At 39.4% G+C, this 23,126-nt stretch overlaps 1 protein-coding gene across 1 annotated transcript; it reads right to left on the bottom strand.

Moving 5' to 3' along the window:
- Nucleotides 1-474: 474 nt before the first annotated feature.
- On the bottom strand, nt 475-22,397 carry LOC117533966 (zinc metalloproteinase-disintegrin-like brevilysin H2a; the record flags this gene model as incomplete). The annotated part of the gene is given in 11 exon segments (XM_034197992.1): nt 475-556; nt 3,742-3,911; nt 5,322-5,393; nt 5,639-5,701; nt 7,940-8,123; nt 10,031-10,107; nt 10,213-10,291; nt 12,216-12,292; nt 12,400-12,488; nt 17,931-18,018; nt 22,252-22,397. Coding segments are annotated over 10 exon segments (972 nt in total), but the record flags the coding sequence as incomplete, so codon positions are not given.
- Nucleotides 22,398-23,126: the final 729 nt, after the last annotated feature.

The raw sequence follows: 23,126 nt of genomic DNA on the forward strand, positions 1-23,126 counted from the left end.
CTTTAACTTAGCGGTGGTGACGTGAAGTCATGTGACCGTGCTGTAGTTCCTTTACAGCCCAACATTAGCCGGCTTTAACTTAGCGGTGGTGACGTGAAGTCATGTGACCGTGCTGTAGTTCCTTTACAGCCCAACATTAGCCGGCTTTAACTTAGCGGTGGTGACGTGAAGTCACGTGACCGTGCTGTAGTTCCTTTATAGCCCAACATTAGCCGGCTTTAACTTAGCGGTGGTGATGTGAAGTCATGTGACCGTGCTGTAGTTCCTTTATAGCCCAACATTAGCCACCTTTAGCTTAGCGGTGGTGACGTGAAGTCACGTGACCGTGCTGTAGTTCCTTTATAGCCCAACATTAGCCGGCTTTAACTTAGCGGTGGTGATGTGAAGTCATGTGACCGTGCTGTAGTTCCTTTACAGCCCAACATTAGCCGGCTTTAACTTAGCGGTGGTGACGTGAAGTCATGTACGTCTTACCTGAACGACTCCAACAGAGTGACCTGAGCAAAGAGTCCCGATGTAAGCCAGTCCCACCGTGGATCCTTCAAAGTCAATGCCACTGCAACACAAGACATTTCAAAATAAGAAACACTTATAAATGAATTAGGACAAAAATCATTAGTACGCTGTTTAGAGAATCATGCACATCCATCCATTAAGTTCTCTATTTATTAGGGCTGTCAAGTTAACGCGTTAATAACGCGTTAACGCAAAAAAAAATTAACGCCACTAATTATTTTAACGCGATTAACGCATGTGTATTTTTTTTCCTCGGCCGCCCCGTAGTTTCAGAGCGCATCGAGTTTAAAATACCATCTACAAGCTGCTGCTGACAGCCCCGCTCCTGCCGCCCGCTTGTGGCAGACCACACTTCCACGCTCACCGGCAGCAGGCACCGACTGGCTGTTGGGAGGACCGGGAGGGTGTGTATGTGTGGCCCGAGCGAGCGAGAGAAAGACCTTACGTGCATTGTTGTTGTTAGCATCTGGTGCTAGCTAGCTGCGCTAACAGATATAAGGAGCTGCTTAAATGAAAACAGAGGAGCGACATTTCGCCGACAACTGCGCCGAGCACTTGACTTTATGCAGGAAGCCAGACAGTGGGACATTGTACGAGAAGTCAGCACACTCAGCACGGATAGTGCAACATGATTGCAGCGTCCAGGCAGCTCCCGTTCGAGCATATGCCTTGAGTTGCACATAGCTCCAACGATCCATCACACACACACACACACACACACACACACACACACACACACCACACACACACACACACACACACACACACACACACACACACACACACACACACACCACACACACACCACACACACACACACACACACACACACACACACACACACACACACACACACACACACACCATTTGTATTGTATTATTGTATGAGAGGTTCCAGGTTGTTGTGTTTAATATTCATGGGAATATTTGTCATTGTTCAAATTATAATAAACATTAGCATAAAGCATATTTGTCCACTCATATGTTGATAAGAGTATTAAAAACTTGAAAAATATTCCTCTAAGGTACATTTAAAACAGATCAAAAATGTGCGATTAATTTGCGATTAATCGCGATTAACTATTTTAATCGACTGACAGCCCTACTATTTATATATTAAATATCAGATATTCATAGAAATGGAACATTTGTTTTTTTACAGGAAACATGGCCGACACCAGCCGTTCTGTGCCAGCCGTTCTGTGCCTCTCAACGATGCGTAATACGATACTTCAGAAATAATGAAATAATATACTGCAATTGACACAATGGTGCAAGTTAAATGGAGGACCAAGCAGGAGTAAGTAAACTAAATACATGTTAATTTGAATGAGATAAAAATGAATGTAAACTTAGATACTATACAGTAGAATAAAATAATGCATATTGCATTAAATATGGACAGTAAACATAATTACTGCCACAGTTCAGGATTTAAACTGGCATTATAGTGGTTTAATGAGACATTATAACTGAGTATTTAAGTAATGTTTTAAAGCCTCTGTTGCAAAATGTTTTGGTTTTTGGAGAGAGAAGATTCTTCTCTTCTTTAACAGAGTTTTTTCAACTTTGGCAGCGATTAGTAACCTGCATGGACATGTTTGTTCAGCTAGCAAGGTTATCTCACTGGCCTCCTTCTCATGAATCCAGTGTTTAGGGCTATTGTTTCAGATATGTTATTGTAGGAAAGGGTGTGTGTGTGTGTGTGTGTGTGTGTGTGTGTGTGTGTGTGTGTGTGTGTGTGTGTGTGTGTGTGTGTGTGTGTGTGTGTGTGTGTGTGTGTGTGTGTGTGTGTGTGTGTACTGCATTTCGCTGCAACAACCTTTTTGCTGATAAAGCGAATAATGTATATCAATATGCAAATACATGCAGGTTACAAACCTACAATGAGAAGAGGGCGGATGCACCAATGTGGTTAAACTTGTGAAATAAAACATGTCTGGAAGGCAGTTGAGAAACCTGAGGTAACGCTTCAATTATTGCCTCAATGAAGCCGCACCCAATGCCAACTCTTTGCCAAGTTACCAACAGCAAGTGGCCCTAAAGCAGGAGGTATTGTGTAAGCTGCTTGGTATATTATGACATTTTAATGAATGGTTATTTGATTTTTTTCTGAAATATAAAAGACACAAACCAAGTTGTTGTACTTCTTACTGGCTTTAGTTTCTACTCATAGGTCTTTTATTTGCGTTGTTCTCTTCTTGTTTGCTTGTAGCTTCTTTGAGCACTGCGAAAATGACTATGTAATGTCTTAGGCCATGCTAGTGACTCTGTGCTTGAGCTACGCTAAATGCTAACAATAGCAATGCTAACATGTAAATGTTTAGCAGGCTTTGTTCCCAATCTTACCAACATGCTAGCATGCTAAAATGTTCTATACAGCACTATTTGGTAATAATATAGTTGCACCATCTTATTAAGCATTCTCAATAAAAGGGGCACAAATCTATCTGTTGTTGTACTTGTTGATTGCTTTAGCTGTTGCTACTCATAGAATAACAAGTCTGAAGCCATGCTAACTCTGTGCTTGATCTGTGCTAAATGCTAACAATAACAACGCATAGTAAATTGCAATTGTACAGCGCTAAGCACAAGTACATGTTCAGCTAATTTAAATGTCTCACTTCTTGGCTGCTTTAGTTTCTGTTACTCATTGAATAAAAAGTCTACAGTCATAATTCTGTGCTTGATCTGAGCTATATGCTAAAATGCTAACGTGCTCACCATCTTACCAACATGCTAGCATGCTAACATTTGCTATTAAAGTACATTTTCAGCTATTGGAAATGTCTGTGTGTGCAGGCAATAGCTGATAATGTAGTACAAATGGATATGTCTTATATTAATGGTATTTGTTCATAAAGTATTTACTTATTATTGTTCTATTTATTTAAGTATGTATCTTTATTTTATATTTTTATAAATACTGGATTAATTATAATACTAATACTATTACTTGGTAATGTATATATGTACTTTTTTGTCCTTGGGCTTGGAGTAAAGTATGCATTTTTTGATAAAAACTCTCAAGTCAAAGAGGTCTCTGGTTATTATGGTTATTATCGAGTGTTTGTATAAATGTGTCTTTGATTGTGTATAAACATATTAGATCTTTATATATATTTGTATTTGGGATTGTGGGAAACCGTATTTCGATCTCTCTGTACACACAAACTGAAAGATTGACAGTACAATTGACTTTGACTTTCTGCGACCTGGTCTGACCTGATGAGATGTGCGTTGTCGTGCTTTTTCCTTTTGGCCAGGTCAGAGTCCCTCCAGCCCATGAAGGCGTTCAGGTTGGCTCCGGCCGAGGGGGTCACAGAGATCAGGTCTTTGATGGACCAGATCTCCAGACCCACCAGAGCAACGAAGGTCCTCAGGGGCTTGTACGCCTGAAAACAAGCACTACAGGTGAATAGGGTAAAACATTTAACTAACACATCTTCCGGCGCAGACTGAAAACTCATCTCTTTCGACTCCACTTCGAGCGATAGAACTGCTAACAGAGCACTTATAAAGGGCTGGCTTATCTAAAGCCAGTTGAGTAGCACTTGAAATGTTTGGCTCTATGAAACCTGATGTACTTTATGATTCTGTTTTCTTCAAGGTTGTGTCTTCCTGGTCGAATGTACTTATTGTAAGTCGCTTTGGATAAAAGCGTCAGCTAAATGCAATGTAATGTAATGTAACAGATATCACCATGAAACTTCCCCTGTTCCTCACTGACTTTAAGACAATACTTTTTTGTATTACAATTTTTTTTTAAACGTTACATTTAATTATGCAAATGAAGCATAATCTTATTAACTATGTGCTACATTTGCATATTTACTATAACTCGATTTGCTCATATAAGCATTTTAATTGTATTGCATTTTCTTTGTGCGGATTTTTACTTAAAGGTGGGGTAGGTACGTTTGAGAAACCGGCTCGAGATACACTTTTTGTTATATTCCATGGAATGCTCTTAACATCCCGATAGCAATGAATATCTGAAGTGCTTTGACACAAAATCCATAAAAAAATCATTATCTGTGGAAGCCGTGGTGCTGTAAAAAGCACGACCAATCATCTGAGACGGCCCGGCTAAAGTAACTGGATGGCCTACCTGCCTGTCAGCCTTCCATCTGTGCACAAACATATCTCGTGCCCTCATTGGTCATGTGCGCGTTCGTGTGTGTTGGAGGAGGGGCTCTGTGAGGAAGTGGCAGATTTGCGCACTCAAGCTGGTTTCTCCAAAATTAACTACCCCACCTTTAACTTCTTATGTTCATATAAATATGTCAGTCAGACGTGTTTCTTAATATGTTTATTAGAAGCAGCATATAGTTTGAGTTTGGCGTCTAGGCTCGGGCCTCATCACTCCACAGATTTACAAAGAACATTGAGTGATGATTAGATAACTACCCTCCGAGCCTACAGGTGGAGCTGGGGTGGAGCTGGGGTGGAGCTGGGGTGGTGGTGGGTCAGGCGAGCAGCAGCAACAACATGAAACACAGCAGCAGCAAGTGAATGCAGCAGTGGCAGCTGCAGGCAGAGGCAGGAAGACCTGGCAGCTTAAATAGAGCGGCATGTAGGAGAATGTGTTTGGTTGGTTGTAAGAGGGACGGGCGCGTCACGTGTATGATTGGTGCTAGAGTTGACTGCCTGAACTAGCTCGCAGGCTTCGCCCCATTTGTATTATTTTCTATTTACACATATTTTAATTTTAAGTACTTTTTTGTAATGGTTTTGTCCCCTGGAATAAAAATAAATCTGTTTATGTGTCATTTTCCCAGCAATAGCAGAAAGCGTTGACTCACCAAGTTAACAAAGTTGACGATTTCAAAAGTCCTCTCCCTAATCTTCTGCAGATCCCGGTTTCTCTTCTGGAACTGAAACATAATGTCGTCATGTTAATGAGAATAATCACTTCCTGTTCTTCAAAAATATAAAAGTCCCATCGACGAAAATAACCATATATGTGACGCTAATCAGACCAAAATAGTCCCAAAGTGTTAGCATGATGTGTCTGCTCTGCCATCATTACAAATACAAGTTTAGTCATTCACAAAAAAGTGTTGCTAGTACTTCCTGTTTTTCTGTTTTTTCACGGTAAAATTCCATGTGTATTACTTACTGAGCGATTATCAACAACGATGACAAGCTCAAGGTATTTCTGCTGATGGAGGATAGATAAACCCTGAAAGACAAAAGACAAAAGACGACAACAAAATATTGAAATGGTAATATCCAATTTATTAAATGTGGAGCACATTTGTCAAAATATCTTTAAAGGGGCCTATGGTATCAGTATTTAGTGTCTCTACTTTAAAGAGTCATCTCCTGCTGATGTTCAGGTGTATATCAGTATCTAGTGTCTCTACTTTAAAGAGTCCTCTCCTGCTGATGTTCAGGTGTATATCAGTATGTAGTGTCTCTACTTTAAAGAGTCCTCTCCTGCTGATGTTCAGGTGTCTATCAGTATGTGGTGTCTCTACTTTAAAGAGTCCTCTCCTGCTGATGTTCAGGTGTATATCAGTATTTAGTGTCTCTACTTTAAAGAGTCATCTCCTGCTGATGTTCAGGTGTATATCAGTATGTAGTGTCTCTACTTTAAAGAGTCCTCTCCTGCTGATGTTCAGGTGTATATCAGTATGTAGTGTCTCTACTTTAAAGAGTCCTCTCCTGCTGATGTTCAGGTGTCTATCAGTATGTGGTGTCTCTACTTTAAAGAGTCCTCTCCTGCTGATGTTCAGTTGTATATCAGTATGTAGTGTCTCTACTTTAAAGAGTCCTCTCCTGCTGATGTTCAGGTGTATATCAGTATGTAGTGTCTCTACTTTAAAGAGTCCTCTCCTGCTGATGTTCAGGTGTATATCAGTATGTAGTGTCTCTATTTTAAAGAGTCCTCTCCTGCTGTTGTTCAGGTGTATATCAGTATGTAGTGTCTCTACTTTAAAGAGTCCTCTCCTGCTGATGTTCAGGTGTATATCAGTATGTAGTGTCTCTACTTTAAAGAGTCCTCTCCTGCTGATGTTCAGGTGTATATCAGTATGTAGTGTCTCTACTTTGAAGAGTCCTCTCCTGCTGATGTTCAGGTGTATATCAGTATGTAGTGTCTCTACTTTAAAGAGTCCTCTCCTGCTGATGTTCAGGTGTATATCAGTATGTAGTGTCTCTATTTTAAAGAGTCCTCTCCTGCTGTTGTTCAGGTGTATATCAGTATGTAGTGTCTCTACTTTAAAGAGTCCTCTCCTGCTGATGTTCAGGTGTATATCAGTATGTAGTGTCTCTACTTTAAAGAGTCCTCTCCTGCTGATGTTCAGGTGTATATCAGTATGTCGTGTCTCTACTTTAAAGAGTCCTCTCCTGCTGATGTTCAAGTGTATATCAGTATGTAGTGTCTCTACTTTAAAGAGTCCTCTCCTGCTGATGTTCAGGTGTATATCAGTATGTAGTGTCTCTACTTTAAAGAGTCCTCTCCTGCTGATGTTCAGGTGTATATCAGTGTGTAGTGTCTCTACTTTAAAGAGTCCTCTCCTGCTGATGTTCAGGTGTATATCAGTATGTAGTGTCTCTACTTTAAAGAGTCCTCTCCTGCTGATGTTCAGGTGTATATCAGTATGTAGTGTCTCTACTTTAAAGAGTCCTCTCCTGCTGATGTTCGGGTGTATATCAGTGTGTAGTGTCTCTACTTTAAAGAGTCCTCTCCTGCTGATGTTCAGGTGTATATCAGTATGTAGTGTCTCTATTTTAAAGAGTCCTCTCCTGCTGATGTTCAGGTGTATATCAGTATGTAGTGTCTCTACTTTAAAGAGTCCTCTCCTGCTGATGTTCAGGTGTATATCAGTATGTAGTGTCTCTACTTTAAAGAGTCCTCTCCTGCTGATGTTCAGGTGTATATCAGTATTTAGTGGCTCTACTTTAAAGAGTCCTCTCCTGCTGATGTTCAGGTGTATATCAGTATGTAGTGTCTCTACTTTAAAGAGTCCTCTCCTGCTGATGTTCAGGTGTATATCAGTATGTAGTGTCTCTACTTTAAAGAGTCCTCTCCTGCTGATGTTCAGGTGTATATCAGTATGTAGTGTCTCTACTTTAAAGAGTCCTCTCCTGCTGATGTTCAGGTGTATATCAGTATGTAGTGTCTCTACTTTAAAGAGTCCTCTCCTGCTGATGTTCAGGTGTATATCAGTATGTAGTGACTCCACTTTAAAGAGTCCTCTCCTGCTGATGTTCAGGTGTATATCAGTATTTAGTGGCTTTACTATGTTTGTGTAAAATGCTATAAGTTGTTATTTTGGCCTAAGAACAAAAATATCTACAAATATTTGGTTTTATTGTAATAATAATAAGTTGTAAAACTGTCATGTGTTTCCAGTGTGCTCATGATATGAAAGTCTAGATGCAGTATGTTTCCTTCAGATTGATTGATTGTTACCGCAGATCTGGAGCGGCTGCGGCTGGTTGGCGGTTCAAAGTCGTCGCTCCAGGTGGTGTTGGTGACCCCACACACTGCCGGGGGGGAATTCCTGTCGTCAAAGGTCGTCACGGCGTGATCCCCTTCATCGCCACCGGACAGCGGCTCGATCAGATACCTCTGCTCAGACGTCCGGAAGTAACCCCTGAAACACCAGGAAACCTGTTTCTTATTCGATTTCAGGAAAGCTACCATGCATTGAAGATAAAGACTTAAAGGAAGATATTGAGTAAGAACATGTTTTTATGAACCACACAGCTTCCCGTCTTCCAAGACCCGACCGGACAAAAAGACGTGGTGCAGGCACGAAGCATACTACCAATAGAAATACATTGCTTTTAAAATCGTTCTGTGTGACACGAAATAAATGCAAAAATCGTGTTGGTAAACACGAATCAATATATTTAATTAATTTCGTGACTATAATGAAATGCTGTGAGACTGGGACAGTGGTGCAGGAATGAGTCCTAAAACCTCAGAATGAGTCAGCGTTTTAGCACTTCCTGTCCCCTGGTCTGGAGGTCAATGGTTTTTTTAATGTGATTTTGGTTGTTAGCCTGAAATAAAGAATATAGAAAATAATCTCTGGTTCAAACCAACGTTTATGATTCTTACACGTTTAGTTCAGCAGGATAATCTCCACATATTAACACCACTTTATGATTTCTGAAGAAAAAAGCTATTGTTGGGCTTTAAAGGAACTACAGCACGGTCACATGACTTCACGTCACCACCGCTAAGCTAAAGGAGGCTAATGTTGGGCTATAAAGGAACTACAGCACGGTCACATGACTTCACGTCACCACCGCTAAGCTAAAGGAGGCTAATGTTGGGCTATAAAGGAACTACAGCACGGTCACATGACTTCACGTCACCACCGCTAAGCTAAAGGAGGCTAATGTTGGGCTATAAAGGAACTACAGCACGGTCACATGACTTCACGTCACAACCACTAAGTTAAAGGTGGCTAATGTTGGGCTTTATGACATTTAGTCGTCTCATTTAGACACTTGTTAGCAACCGCCGTTTTTAAATCCACCAGTGGGGTATTTACTGACGTATTTTATGTCGTAGAACAAAACGTTAAAATCTCTTCAGAGTCAGAAAACCACTGACTTCCAGGAAGTGATAAAATGCTAACTCGTGTCCGGGTTTTAGGACTCATTCCTGCTAAAAAGACACCAGAGCCTGTTTTAGATATTGTAACTACGCAAGGAATAAAACTTGAAGTGGTTACCTGTTACAAATACCTTGGTATCTGGCTTGATGATTGTCTCACTTTTAAACTTCATGTCAATAACCTGCTTAAAACACTGAGGGTTAGGCTAGGTTTCTTCTACAGGAACAAGTCCTGTTTCTCGCTTGAGGCCAGGAAAAGGCTCTGTGACCTTTTGACCTGTGCTGGACTATGGTGATCTGATGTATATGAATGCACCTGATTACCTGATCAAGTTAGATGCTGCGTATCACAGCGCACTGAGATTTGTGACAAACTGTAAAGCATTAACCCATCACTGTACCCTGTATGCAAGGGCTGGTTTGCTTTCACTAACTGTACGGAGGCTCAGTCACTGGTACATTTTCATCTACAAAGCCATGTTAGGGAAACGTCCATCTTATATCTGCTCCCTGATCTCACGGTGAATTGTCAGTGGCTACTGCCTGAGATCGCATGCTGTGGTTTTATTAAATGTGCCAACTACTAGGACTGTTTTAGGGAAGACAGCTTTTAGATGCGCAGCTCCTCTGTCCTGGAACAGTCTGCAAATTAAATGGAAACTGAGCAATTTGGTGCCACTAAATGTTTTTAAAGCAAGGATAGATGCTACTCAATCGGAAACGGTTGGAACCTGTAAATGTCACTAGCTATGTAAACTGTAGTCGCTGTAAATATGCTGTATGATATCCTTTTTGTTTTTCTGTTTATATGTATTCATGTGGAACCCTTGAAAAAGAGATCAATGATCTCAATGGGATTCACCTGCATAAATAAAGGTTTGAACTGAAATGAACTCCTGCACCACTCCATATACGAAACGTCTGAAAACTCACTTGAGTCCATCACATGTGCTGATGCTGACAGATGATTGGCTGTCGTCCAAAATGCTCCCGTGGTAGTAGCAGTGATCCTGATGAGAAGACATTGACATGATGACTGGTTTTAGAATGAGACATTTATTTTTCCTCTTCTTATGTACGGGGAACTGAAAGTCGCTGACAAAGCAAACACTTACGATGTCAGTGGGAGTTGTGGTGACTCGAGCCCCGTCTTCTTGGTAAATAGTCTCCGTGTAGTCTTGGGGAAATAATTCACTGAGGAGGAAACGAGATAAAACTTAAACTGTGGTCAAGCTATTGAGTTATCGAGTGTTAGGATCTGTGAAATCAAAAGAAATGTTATATTTGAAACTAAGCAGTGGAAAGTATAGTACCATTTTGAGGTACTTTACTTGAATCTTTTCCTTTCATGTCACTTTCTACTTATTCTCCACAATATGTTGGAGCGAGTTATTACTTTTCACATGATTAGCTACTTTGAAATGTTGATTTTTACAATGCAAACATGTTCAAATGTGACTTTAAAGGCAATTTATTTGACATTTCTCCAAGTTATTTTTATTTTATTGCAATAGATAACATGGTTCCAACTTCAGAAATATAAAGATTTATGTATTTCCTTTGAGGTTTAGACTGTTGTTTTGATCTTCATCGTCGTGAAATTGCCCTTTTTAGGCTCTGGATATATTTTTGAATGGAATTATTCACTATTTTTACAAAACAATTAATCAATTATAAGAGACAATAATGATAGTCTAAGGCAGGGGTGTCAAACTCAAGGCCCGGGGGCCAAATCCGGCCCGCGACCTAATTTGATGAGCTTGCAAAGAATATAATATACAATTGGTGTAATTGTTGAATATTTTCTTTCAATTATTTGCCCTAGACTTCTGCTTTCAGACGTAGTTATTTAGGAAGATATTACCAGATGCAGGGACAACAATGTAATATAATACATTATTTAATATATATTATATATTTACATATGTATATTTATATAAATTACAACCGGCCCTTTGAGTGCAACCATAATGCTGATGCAGAAATTGAGTTTGACCCCCCTGGTCTAAGGACATAATATCTACCAGTATAACAGTCACAGAGGACATATTTCTACATTGCCTACTATTTGAGGGAGGCTGTGGCTCAGTGGTCTAGTGCGCTGAACTTTGAATCAGGGGAGCACAGGTTCAAACACCACTGCAGTCAGCATGTCCTTGTGTCCCTGGGCAAGACACTTCACCCCAAATTGCTCCGTTGCCCATAGTATTGAATGTATGTTAGTCGCTTTGGATACAAGCGTCTAACAAGTGACATGTAATGTATTTATACTTATGATTGTAACTCACAGTTCATACGTTTACGTAAGAAACATTCTCAGTTGCAGACTAAATATTGTATTCAGTGTGGAATCAGCACTAAAATAAGTATCTTATTATATAATTAAAGAACTGTGTACTTTCTCCACCTCTGAAAATACAACAGAACATATATGTTGCACATGGGTATTAAAGTAAGTGTCTTTCTGAGAATGCTGACACTTGATTAAATCTAAAGTAATAGCCTTGCCTTCAGTTTGTCAAACAGGAAGCCAAAGACACAGAAAACACAAATCGTGTGAATAATAAGAGGAGAAGTAAAACCAGGAACTCCTTTAGACAGACTTCCTTTAGACTTATCATGATTTTCTCAGGCTTTAAGATTAAGTCAATACTTTATTCTGACAGCTCGTGCTCAACTAGCGTACATGCAGTAACGACATTTACTAAGGTGGTTAGCTGAGGATTACATTACATGTTACTTGTTAGACGCTGCAGTGGGGTTTGAACCTGTGACCCCCTGATCCCATCGCACTAGTCCACTGCGCCACACGCCTCTCCGTATATTATACAGTACGGTGGCCTTAAAGGTCATAACACAAAAGCATTTTTTTTAAAAAGAGATTGGTGTCCAAAATGTCTTCTTTTGCTTTTTTGTGATATTTTTGTGTGTTTTGTGAAATATTTGAGTGTTTTTTAAATGTGTTTGAGTTTTTAGATAGTTTTCAGAATTGTGGAAATGTTTTAGTGTTTGTAAAATATGTTTTTTTTACCTTCAGGGCCACCGTATGATTACCTGAAATGTCGGCTTTAGTACCATGATGTATTTGTCTTTTGAAACATGTGAAATAATAACTTACTTATTTTTTTCTAGGTGCATCTCAATGTCTCTTCCTCCCACCGTCATTGCATACTTTATACTCTCCGGCCTGAGATGCTGCAAAGAATAAAGTCATATTATTATTTACATGTCATTTACGTAGCTTGTGCATTCAAGTAGAGAAGTCTCTGTGACACTAAGATAAGAAATAAGGAAGAACGTACGTCTGTGTCTCTTTTTCTGACAGCGTGAAGTCGGACAGGTCGGACCACCTCGTAGTCCTTCACCTCCTCAAAGTCACGACCATGGCTGTCTGTGGGGATACAACACATTACTTTTAATTGACCAATCACAACAGAGCCGGCCAGCTAACCAATCAGAGCAGACTGGGCTCTGTTTTCAGACAGAGGGTGAAAAGAGGTCAGGCAGCACAGAGAGTATGAGAGAAATACAGAGCTTTTTGAACATTAAAGCATGGAGACATGTAGAGACACTACATACTGATATAGACCTGAACATCAGCAGGAGAGGACTCTTTAAAGTAGAGACACTACATACTGATATACACCTGAACATCAGCAGGAGAGGACTCTTTAAAGTAGAGACACTACATACTGATATACACCTGAACATCAACAGGAGAGGACTCTTTAAAGTAGAGACACGACATACTGATATACACCTGAACATCAGCAGGAGAGGACTCTTTAAAGTAGAGACACTACATACTGATATACACCTGAACATCAGCAGGAGAGGACTCTTTAAAGTAGAGACACTACATACTGATATACACCTGAACATCAGCAGGAGAGGACTCTTTAAGTAGAGACACTACATACTGATATACACCTGAACATCAGCAGGAGAGGACTCTTTAAAGTAGAGACACTACATACTGATATACACCTGAACATCAGCAGGAGAGGACTCTTTAAAGTAGAGACACGACATACTGATATACACCTGAACATCAGCAGGAGAGGACTCTTTAAAGTAGAGACACTACATACTGATATACACCTGAACATCAGCAGGAGAGGACTCTTTAAAGTAGAGACACTACATACTGATATACACCTGAACATCAGCAGGAAAGGACTCTTTAAAGTAGAGACACTACATACTGATATACACCTGAACATCAGCAGGAGAGGACTCTTTAAAGTAGATACACTACATACTGATATACACCTGAACATCAGCAGGAGAGGACTCTTTAAAGTAGAGACACTACATACTGATATAGACCTGAACATCATCAGGAGAGGACTCTTTAAAGTAGAGACACTACATACTGATATACACCTGAACATCAGCAGGAGAGGACTCTTTAAAGTAGAGACACTACATACTGATATACACCTGAACATCAGCAGGAGAGGACTCTTTAAAGTAGAGACACTACATACTGATATACACCTGAACATCAGCAGGAGAGGACTCTTTAAAGTAGAGACACTACATACTGATATACACCTGAACATCAGCAGGAGAGGACTCTTTAAAGTAGAGACACTACATACTGATATACACCTGAACATCAGCAGGAGAGGACTCTTTAAAGTAGAGACACTACATACTGATATACACCTGAACATCAGCAGGAGAGGACTCTTTAAAGTAGAGACACTACATACTGATATACACCTGAACATCAGCAGGAGAGGACTCTTTAAAGTAGAGACACTACATACTGATATACACCTGAACATCAGCAGGAGAGGACTCTTTAAAGTAGAGACACTACATACTGATATACACCTGAACATCAGCAGGAGAGGACTCTTTAAAGTAGAGACACTACATACTGACATACACCTGAACATCAGCAGGAGAGGACTCTTTAAAGTAGAGACACTACATACTGATATACACCTGAACATCAGCAGGAGAGGACTCTTTAAAGTAGAGACACTACATACTGATATACACCTGAACATCAGCAGGAGAGGACTCTTTAAAGTAGAGACACTACATACTGATATACACCTGAACATCAGCAGGAGAGAACTCTTTAAAGTAGAGACACTACATACTGATATACACCTGAACATCAGCAGGAGAGAACTCTTTAAAGTAGAGACACTACATACTGATATACACCTGAACATCAGCAGGAGATGACTCTTTAAAGCAGAGGCACTACATACTGATATACACCTGAACATCAGCAGGAGAGGACTCTTTAAAGTAGAGACACTAAATACTGATATACACCTGGACATGAGAATAATAGTGCCTCTTTAAATGTGTTCATCACAGCCTTGTTTCTGGTGTGACCAATCACAGGAAGTGAATCATTTGTGCCATTCGATTAGTTACAAATATGCATTTGGTTTCAGTGGTTTTAACACCACCTCTGTCATATCAACTGTCATTTCCAGATATGAATAAGAAGATTGATTCCATTAATGTTTGATGGAAGTCCGTATTTTATTACTTCCTGTCCCCTGGTCTGAGAGTCAATTGTTTTCAGAATGTGTTTTTGCTTGTTATTGTGAAATAAGGTCTGTGGTTATCACAAGCTGAAGAGATTTTACCGGGTTTTTTTACGACATAAAATACGTCAGTTAATACCCCACTGGTGGATTAAGAAACATTAGCCACCTTTAGCTTAGCGGTGGTGACGTGAAGTCATGTGACCGTGCTGTAGTTCCTTTATAGCCAACATTAGCTTTTTACTTAAAAAATCAGAGCGTAATGTTAATATGTGGAGATATCTTGTAAACAAGAGAACAATAGTTTGCCAAAGAGATCATTTTCTGCAATACTCCAACATCCAATGGAGACATCCCATTGAACCAGGGAGATGCTGCCTTCAACACAGAAACACAACATCCCTTCTTAAGCTGTATGCCCTGGTGATTTTCTGCCTTTAGCTCCTACACTTGTGTGACCAACCTTCAAGGTAATTATGGGATATTCTGTTGACTCTGCTGACCAAACCATGGCTCATGATTACGAAAAGTGTGTACACATCAACACAGCTCTCTGTGATGGGAACCTGTTACCAGTGAAGGAGTTCTTTGATAACTTTATCAGCAGGAACACTGAAGGCTTTGTGAGCTTTAATGTCTCACTAAACAAGTTAAACACACTCTTTAAACCACAGCCTGCGGGGGTTTCATTTTAAGGTCTTATATCTTCCTTTTGTATGCTTGGTTTGATGTTCGTTCACAAATATATTAGTTCACTTGTGTTTTCCCTCAGGAAAGTATTTAAAGGGGGCCTATTATGCTATTTATTTATCTCGTTACCCTCTGTCTGAAACCAGAGCCCAGTCTGCTCTGATTGGTTAGCTGGCCGGCTCTCTTGTGATTGGTCAACCAGCTTAGAGATGTCCCGCCCCTTAGCCTAGTACAATGTGTTGGAGCGCTAGCCAATAGAAACGCAAGCTGTACATAGTGATGTCACTATGTACAGGAAGTAAACAAAGGAGTCAATGGAAACATTTCAGGCAGGGAGGAGTGAGTGGAGGGAACACAGGGATTGTTGCCTTTGCAGACCATTTACATGCACGAAAACTGTACCACACTACAGGAGAGGGAAAACCACAAAAAGTAATGTAATCCTTTTTTTTTTTTTACAATAATATAGTTTAGAGCAGCGGTTCCCAACCTTTTCCAACTCAGGGCCCACTTAAGAATCTAAAAAAAAATTGTGGCCCACATTCAACCATAAACAATACAGAGGTTAAATAAAGTTCTCAGAGTACTTTTTATTTTTAATTAGAAAAGGAGCTGGCTTTCAGTAACACAGACATTAGTATTACACGGTTAAATTGAATACTCGATTCTGATTGGTCAATTCAGAACATGTGACACGTTGTTAATCCAGTAGAACAGACCGCTGTGTCACGCCCTGGCTCAAGGACGGACAAAGGAAGGAGACCACACATGATTCATCCAATTGAAGTGCATTTATTTAAAGAAACTAAATTAACTATGAAGTCAGTTAATCAGTAATGTGTGTGTGTGGGTGTGTGAACATGCATCAGTATATAATGAAAGAACAAACCAACCAAGGTCCAGTAGAGCCAAGCAACCCAAGAGGAGAGAAAGACTGACTGCTCAGGCACCCATACTTGTAGCTGAGCAGTCAACCCAAATCAGGTGTCAGCAATCTCTCCTGATTTGGGGAGTGGCTAACCAGGGACCTGAGTCTAAGGCCTAGGGGCCGTCACAGCTGTCAAAGACTGTAATGACCGTTGCTAAGGAGGATCAAGAAAGAAAAGGAAAACAGATCTTAATATTTACTAAATGTTTCCACACAAATCATAATGTTTTGCAAATGATTTAGTGGCCCACTTGCAATGCCTTCACGGACCACTAAGGGGCCGCGGCCCACAGGTTGGGAACCACTGGTTTAGAGTAATATTCCACTGTAACTGTCAGATTACGTCAAACTGTCTATTTCTTAAAAAGACCGTGTGAAAATATCACGACTACGTGCTTCAGTTTTGTTGTTCCTGATTTTTGAAATGTTGAAATGTGCTTTCCTAATAAGCTTGTTGACGTCCTCCAGCTCATCTGTCTTTACTAATCCCGGTGTTTCCCTGTTAGCAAACCAGCCGGAGAGGAAATGACTAACTTCCCTGAGTCATGGTCACCTGTCGGCAGGTGGACCGGACGCTCTGTTATGATACCACGCTGTGTCACAATAAAGGCATTTCCTGTTGAGTCTTTACTTGCTTATGAGACGTTATTAGACACTGTGTTTACAAAGTAAAGACAGAACAACGATATTATAAATTACAGGATTTAAAACCAAGTACTTTCAGAGGTAGGTATACTATGATCTTTAAATACGTCATTACCAGTAGACAGGCTAAATCAGAATGAGCTTCAAGTATGTAAAGTATTCATCAAGCACAATGTCTCTTTTTACAGTATGACGTTGGGTCTTTTCCATATTGTCAGTTTAAGACACTTGATATAATACTTGCATGTATTGTGTGAAATATGAGTACTATGGTGGTCAATAGAGTAAATAGATCCTATTTGACTCCAAAATGTGGTGGAGTAGAAGTATAACGTTGCATATAATGTGAAGTTAAGTACAAGTATGTGTCAATTAAAGTACGGTAGTTGAGGAAGAAGTACTACATTCTGAATATACACATATTACTGTCAACTGCGCTCTACTACTAGGCACATTTGAGCATTTCTAAATCACATGTTGTCTAAAAGAAACCGTTATTATTATACTCGATAAGTGCAAGGCAAGGCAATTTTATTTATATAGCACTTTTCTCCGCATGGCGATTCAAGTGCTTTACAGATTAAAAGCAAACCACATTTAAGAACAAATACATGAGTAAAAAGGCATTAAGTGTAATTAAACATGTTTTCAATATGTTTCTGTGGCCTTGTCTTTAAGGCTTGTAAGAGTCTCCACATTCACAGTTTATTATCCTCCATACGGAACAAACCCCAGCAGCCTTCTTTTAAACCCTTTTCTGTTTTGCTGCTGCCTTCTATTAATCAAATAGCTAAAACATCACACACTTCCCTTTCATTCTTGGATTTTAAACCTGTCTGTCTCAACATGTTTTATCACTGTGTCCTAATGCTTCTTTAGTTTTCTGTAAAGCTCCTTGAGTTGAGCCTTATTCTTTAAATGTGCTTTAAAAAAGGAACTTCCTTTGCATTTAAGGTTTTGAAGAACACACACACACACACACACACACACACATACACACACAGTTTAGTTATTAATCAGCTGTGCAGAGAGCAGGTAACAGGAGACTCACCTGAGGTCTGCAGCGTGGCGTTCAGGAGCAGCGAGGCGTTCAGGAGCAGGATCCCCAGCAGAGGAGTTAGCGTCGTCATGGTCTGAGGCTGAAACAGAGAGGAGGAGGATCTGATCTGTCTTTATCTGCAACCCACCTGCAGACCACACCTTCCTGTCACACACACACACACACGCACACACACACACACACACACTGCTTCACAGCATTCACAGCATTCACACACCCGCCTGCACACGCCCCAGAGAATGCAGGAAGCACAGCCTGTGGGCAGAGTCTGAAACACTGCCTGAGGAGGAGCGGAGATACGGACGGCTCTGAGGTTTCATGATTTAGGTTCCTTAGAAGACGCCGCATGAAAGAGGAATTAGCTTTAAACACGGAAATCCTTGTTTTTCGACTTAAACATGTTTGATTCCTCGGTAAAGTTGGGTTTTTAAATACAATTTATTTAATCTGAAGAGTATTTAAAAATAATTGTATAACCATTTTTATTTATTTATTATTTTAATCAGATATTAATAATTTGATTGTATATATTTGTATTTATATTATTTATAGTAAACAAAAAAACATAATAATTACATATTTATTTTTGTACAATATACACATTTTAATGTAACTTCTTCTTCTTGTGTTATATTATTTATTTTTTAAATAATCACATGTTTATTGTTGTTGTATATTGTACAATATACACATTATATTTATTTTATAAAATATATATTCTTTTTTTTTATATATAATGTTTATTTTATTGCATTTTCTTTTACTTTAAACCAAACCGTTGTCATGACTCATGAAAAATGAAATTAGCTAACAAATGTATTTATCTATTTACTTAAACATAGTCCTTTTGGGATAACATTTCTCAAGGTAAAAAGCATTTAAATTATATTTGTATTTGTAATTTATTCACGTAGGACTTTATGGAATCGACTCAATTTTAGAGAAATGTACAATTCAAAAAATATTCAGAAAAGTCAATGATGCATTTGTTGATTGCGCCGACTTATTGGATGACAACATTCACCACAAATATGTCTCATTTCTATAAATATGTTCTACTTCCTGTTTGTGCAGGAAGCGGCACCCTGTGGTTGGAGCCCAAAATACTCCGTCACACATTAAGATGCACGTTTAGGACTTTAGTTAAAAACATGCATTGAAGTTATTACCCCCCAGCAGTGGCGGCTGGTGGAAAATATTTTTGGTGGGGCTATGGAAATGGTGACCAAACCATACTAGGGCGGTCCGGAAGACATTTTTGAGAAATTACCCCTTAAATTATGACTTCTGGTGATGTTAGGGGGGGGGGGGGGGGGACGACGACAAATTGAGGCTTAAAAATATGAGATAATCCATAATCTTCAGTGTGGTTAGCTATGAATCTTCCAAAACTGTGCAACAGTACAGTCAGCCCACACAAACTGCAGAACACTGGTGCTTTGGGAACACTCAAGTGATTTAATTCCCATTTAAAATCAGGAGACTAAATACGAACATTATGTGTGTGTGTGTGTGTGTGTGTGTGTGTGTGTGTGTGTGTGTGTGTGTGTGTGTGTGTGATACTTGCCAACCCTCCCGATTTTCGCGGGACACTCCCGCATTTCTCCCGATTTCTGACAAAATCCGATTTACTCACGACTGTTTCCACTCTGACTTTAATACAGCTACACCATTGTTTGGTTTCCATGGTAGCGCGTCTCTTTAGCGCGCACAACTCAAAGTTTGAGAGGGTGAGGAAGATAGTCACAGCAAACAGAACAAGAATCGACAACTCGACCCTCTGCTCACTCCTTTCCTGTAAAACACAGGTCCAGCCCACACATTGGCTCCATGGCGCTACAGGCATTGCCCTTACATCTACAATAAGAATGTAAATATTAATCTACAGCTCCGGCGATCCACTAGCACCGGAGTCTCCACCTGCAGACGCATCCATCCTCGAACAACTACTGTAGCGTCACCTTGGATACGAGTACAAACAACTCACACACACACAGGCCAGGGCGCTGACAGGGCGCCCTTTGAGCATCAGATCTGACGACGCCGATTGGAAATTATGTTTCGGCGGCATAGTATACAGATAGCAACAGTCAGCTTGTTGGCTGCTGCTGCTCTGGCTGAGGGCTCCTTTCTTACCGCCCGGACGAGAGAGGGTAATGATACACGCTGCGGCCAGGCAGCAAACATGTGACTTATCAGTAACTTTAGACATCGTAAAACAATTTTAAACGAGATTTTATTGTAGATTATACATTTTACTGATACCAACTAGGCCTATATAATATTTACCTTGTTCATTAAAAATAAAAATAAATTAAAAAAATTTTTTTTTAAATATATGTTTTTATTTATTTTTATTTTTTAATAGTTAACCTGTTAAGCCCCGAGCCTTTTTTTCAGGTGTCAGACTCCAAAATGACAAATGACCATATCTTCACTTCTAAAAGGGGTAAATTAATAATCTTTTTTCTCAAAGCAATGATGCACCTGTGAGTTGGATGTAGAAAAGTCAGAATCAATATAGAATTGTTTTATTTTAAAGTAAATTCAGATTGAACACAGTAAAAAAAATTAAATGATAGTGTCCATCCTAAAAAAAACACTACTTATAGTGCAAACCACCCTTGGATGATGGGATAGTAGACAATAAGCTTTAGGAATCCAAACTATAACATATAATAAGTACCCTGTATCAAGATTGATGCAAAGCAAGTGATATTTGACCTTTTTAGAGAGATTTAGCAACAAAAACACCTCTGGGGTCATTTGGGTGGATTTTCGGTCGATTTTGATGATTGACACCTCTTTTGAACCGCTAGAGCCAATAGAATCGAGGGGAGGTTCCTAAAATCCATCTAAACATTACCTTTGAGGAGTGAGAGATATGCACACGCAGGCCAGCAGGGGCAATCAGGCTTAACAGGTTCAATCTCAATCTCTACATGTATGGCAGCCCTTCCATTACCCTGTCTGTTGAATTCCAGTAGTAGTTTATAGAATAACATAAAATAAATATGCATTTGACTGAAACGCATACAGGTAGGTGCACACACACAAATGAGTTCATCGATTTTAATCTATTTCTTATTTCATTTATTTACATTTTTTTACATTTAAAAAGTAATAATATTATTTTGTTTTATTATTTTTGAGGAATATAAACATTGGATTCATGCTTTTGACTCTTTAAAGCACACATGTCAAACTCAAGGCCCGCAGGATCATTTCTAATTCCTATTAGATCTGGCCCGCCGGTATATTGCACGCACACCTTCACTCCATCCTGAGGGTCTCCTCCGCTCAGAGCCTGAGCCCAAACATTGAACTTGCACCCAAGATGAGATGCCAAGTATCTGAGCTAGCATCACAGAGCAGCACACTGAGTTCAATGGATGCTTCCTTCTGCACTTTCTCTCAGGACAACAGGGCATGTTTGGTTTTCTCTTTGAGGGGAATAGTTTTATTGAAGCTGTTGTTGGCCTGTGGGAAAATGTAATCATAAGAAATGACTCTGGAAAAGCTGCAGATAGAGCCATAAGACTCGACTCGTACCCATTTAATTTTGGCCCACTGTGAATTTGAGTTTGACACACTGCTTTATTTAGATAGCTAAAACCTTGTTAATGGTCATTAACTGGTTTCTGGTCTGTGTAGTTAATTCACTCGTTTTTTTTATTATTTATTTGTATAATGTAAAAAGTAATAATATTAATTAAGTTTATTATTTTTGAGAAATATATGTATACGATTTAGTTTTTCTTAGACACAAAAATAAATATACAAATGCATTCCCCCTCCTTTAATAAAATGAGTACAAAAGTAAATAAATAGAAAGAATAGAAAGATTTATAAAAGTAATAAATAGCAATAATACAGTTAAAAGGCATTACTTAAAAAAAGATGTCATATTAAAATAAATACCCTTCATTAAGATGTCAGTACCTTTTTAATGGTCAACAATTGGTTTCTGGTCGTTGTAATTAATTAATAATTAATTTGTAAATATATATATATTTTAATGATAGTAAAAATACATTTATCGTTTTTCTGTATAGGATTTATTTTATTTGACACAATTAGAAATCTTCAAATGTATACACCTTTATTTAGATAATAATACTTTCTTAATGCTCAACAATTGGTTAATATTCTGTATGTATATATATATATATATGATTACAAGACAATGCATATGAATGTAATTGTATTCTCTGATAAAGTAACATAAGTCAAGTTAATCGAATGTTTACTAACGATGGTCATAATAAAGTTGGTTACAGATGATGTGATATTTTAATAGTCATTGTCCTACCTGGTTGCAGAATCAGATTTGATCCACTTCTTCTTCTTTGGTTGCATGAAAGCCATAAATCATCGTATCATCATCTCCTCTTCATCACTCGTCATCCTCACAGCCTCACAGCCTCGCTCTGCAGTGAGTCGTTTCTCCCACAGTCCCTGAACGCAGCAGAGACAGAGGGACGAGGACAATAAGACCAATGTGCTGCGACCTCACCCCGACCGGACACTTCAGGACAGAGAGGATGGGGGGAGGGGAGGGGGGGTCACACTTTGACACAGAGACTTTTAACCGCCTTAAGAACGAGGCCAGAGTACAGCCGTGTCTCTCTCAAGCTTTCATAGAGACACTAATGCATGCTTTTCTTTCTCAGTGTGTTCTATCACCATCCCTGATGGTTTCTTATGGCCTTAAATTCATAATTATTCACTGCAGTTCCTCCATATCTTTCTCATTCATCGAGGACACGACCTGCCTGAACAAAGCCTCACTGTGAGCGCGGTGACTCGGCGTCCTGAAGTTTACTCCGGGTGAAACACGACTTATCCACCAGTTCAGAAACCATCACACAGTGGACTGAAAGCATCGGGATTCATGTTCAAATGCATGAGTTATCGGCTGCTGTGATCAAGTGTCCATACTCTGTTCAAACTATAGAATGTATGAAGTATGGACATTGTCTCCATGATGTTAGACAAACGTTTCTGAGGAGCCTTTGTGAGGTCAAAGAGCCGCCAGCAGTCTGTGCAATGCGCGAAGTGGTGGGAGGTCTGGAGACGTGAGGCAGAGCAGACACTAAACTGGCAGAAGTAGTTATGAATGGAGAAAATAGCGTTTTTTTAAACCAGCCTGTAAACATGAATTATCTTCTGCTATTCACAGCATGC

This window comes from Gymnodraco acuticeps, unplaced genomic scaffold (assembly GCF_902827175.1).
Source record: "Gymnodraco acuticeps unplaced genomic scaffold, fGymAcu1.1, whole genome shotgun sequence".
Taxonomy (NCBI): Eukaryota; Metazoa; Chordata; class Actinopteri; order Perciformes; family Bathydraconidae; genus Gymnodraco; species Gymnodraco acuticeps.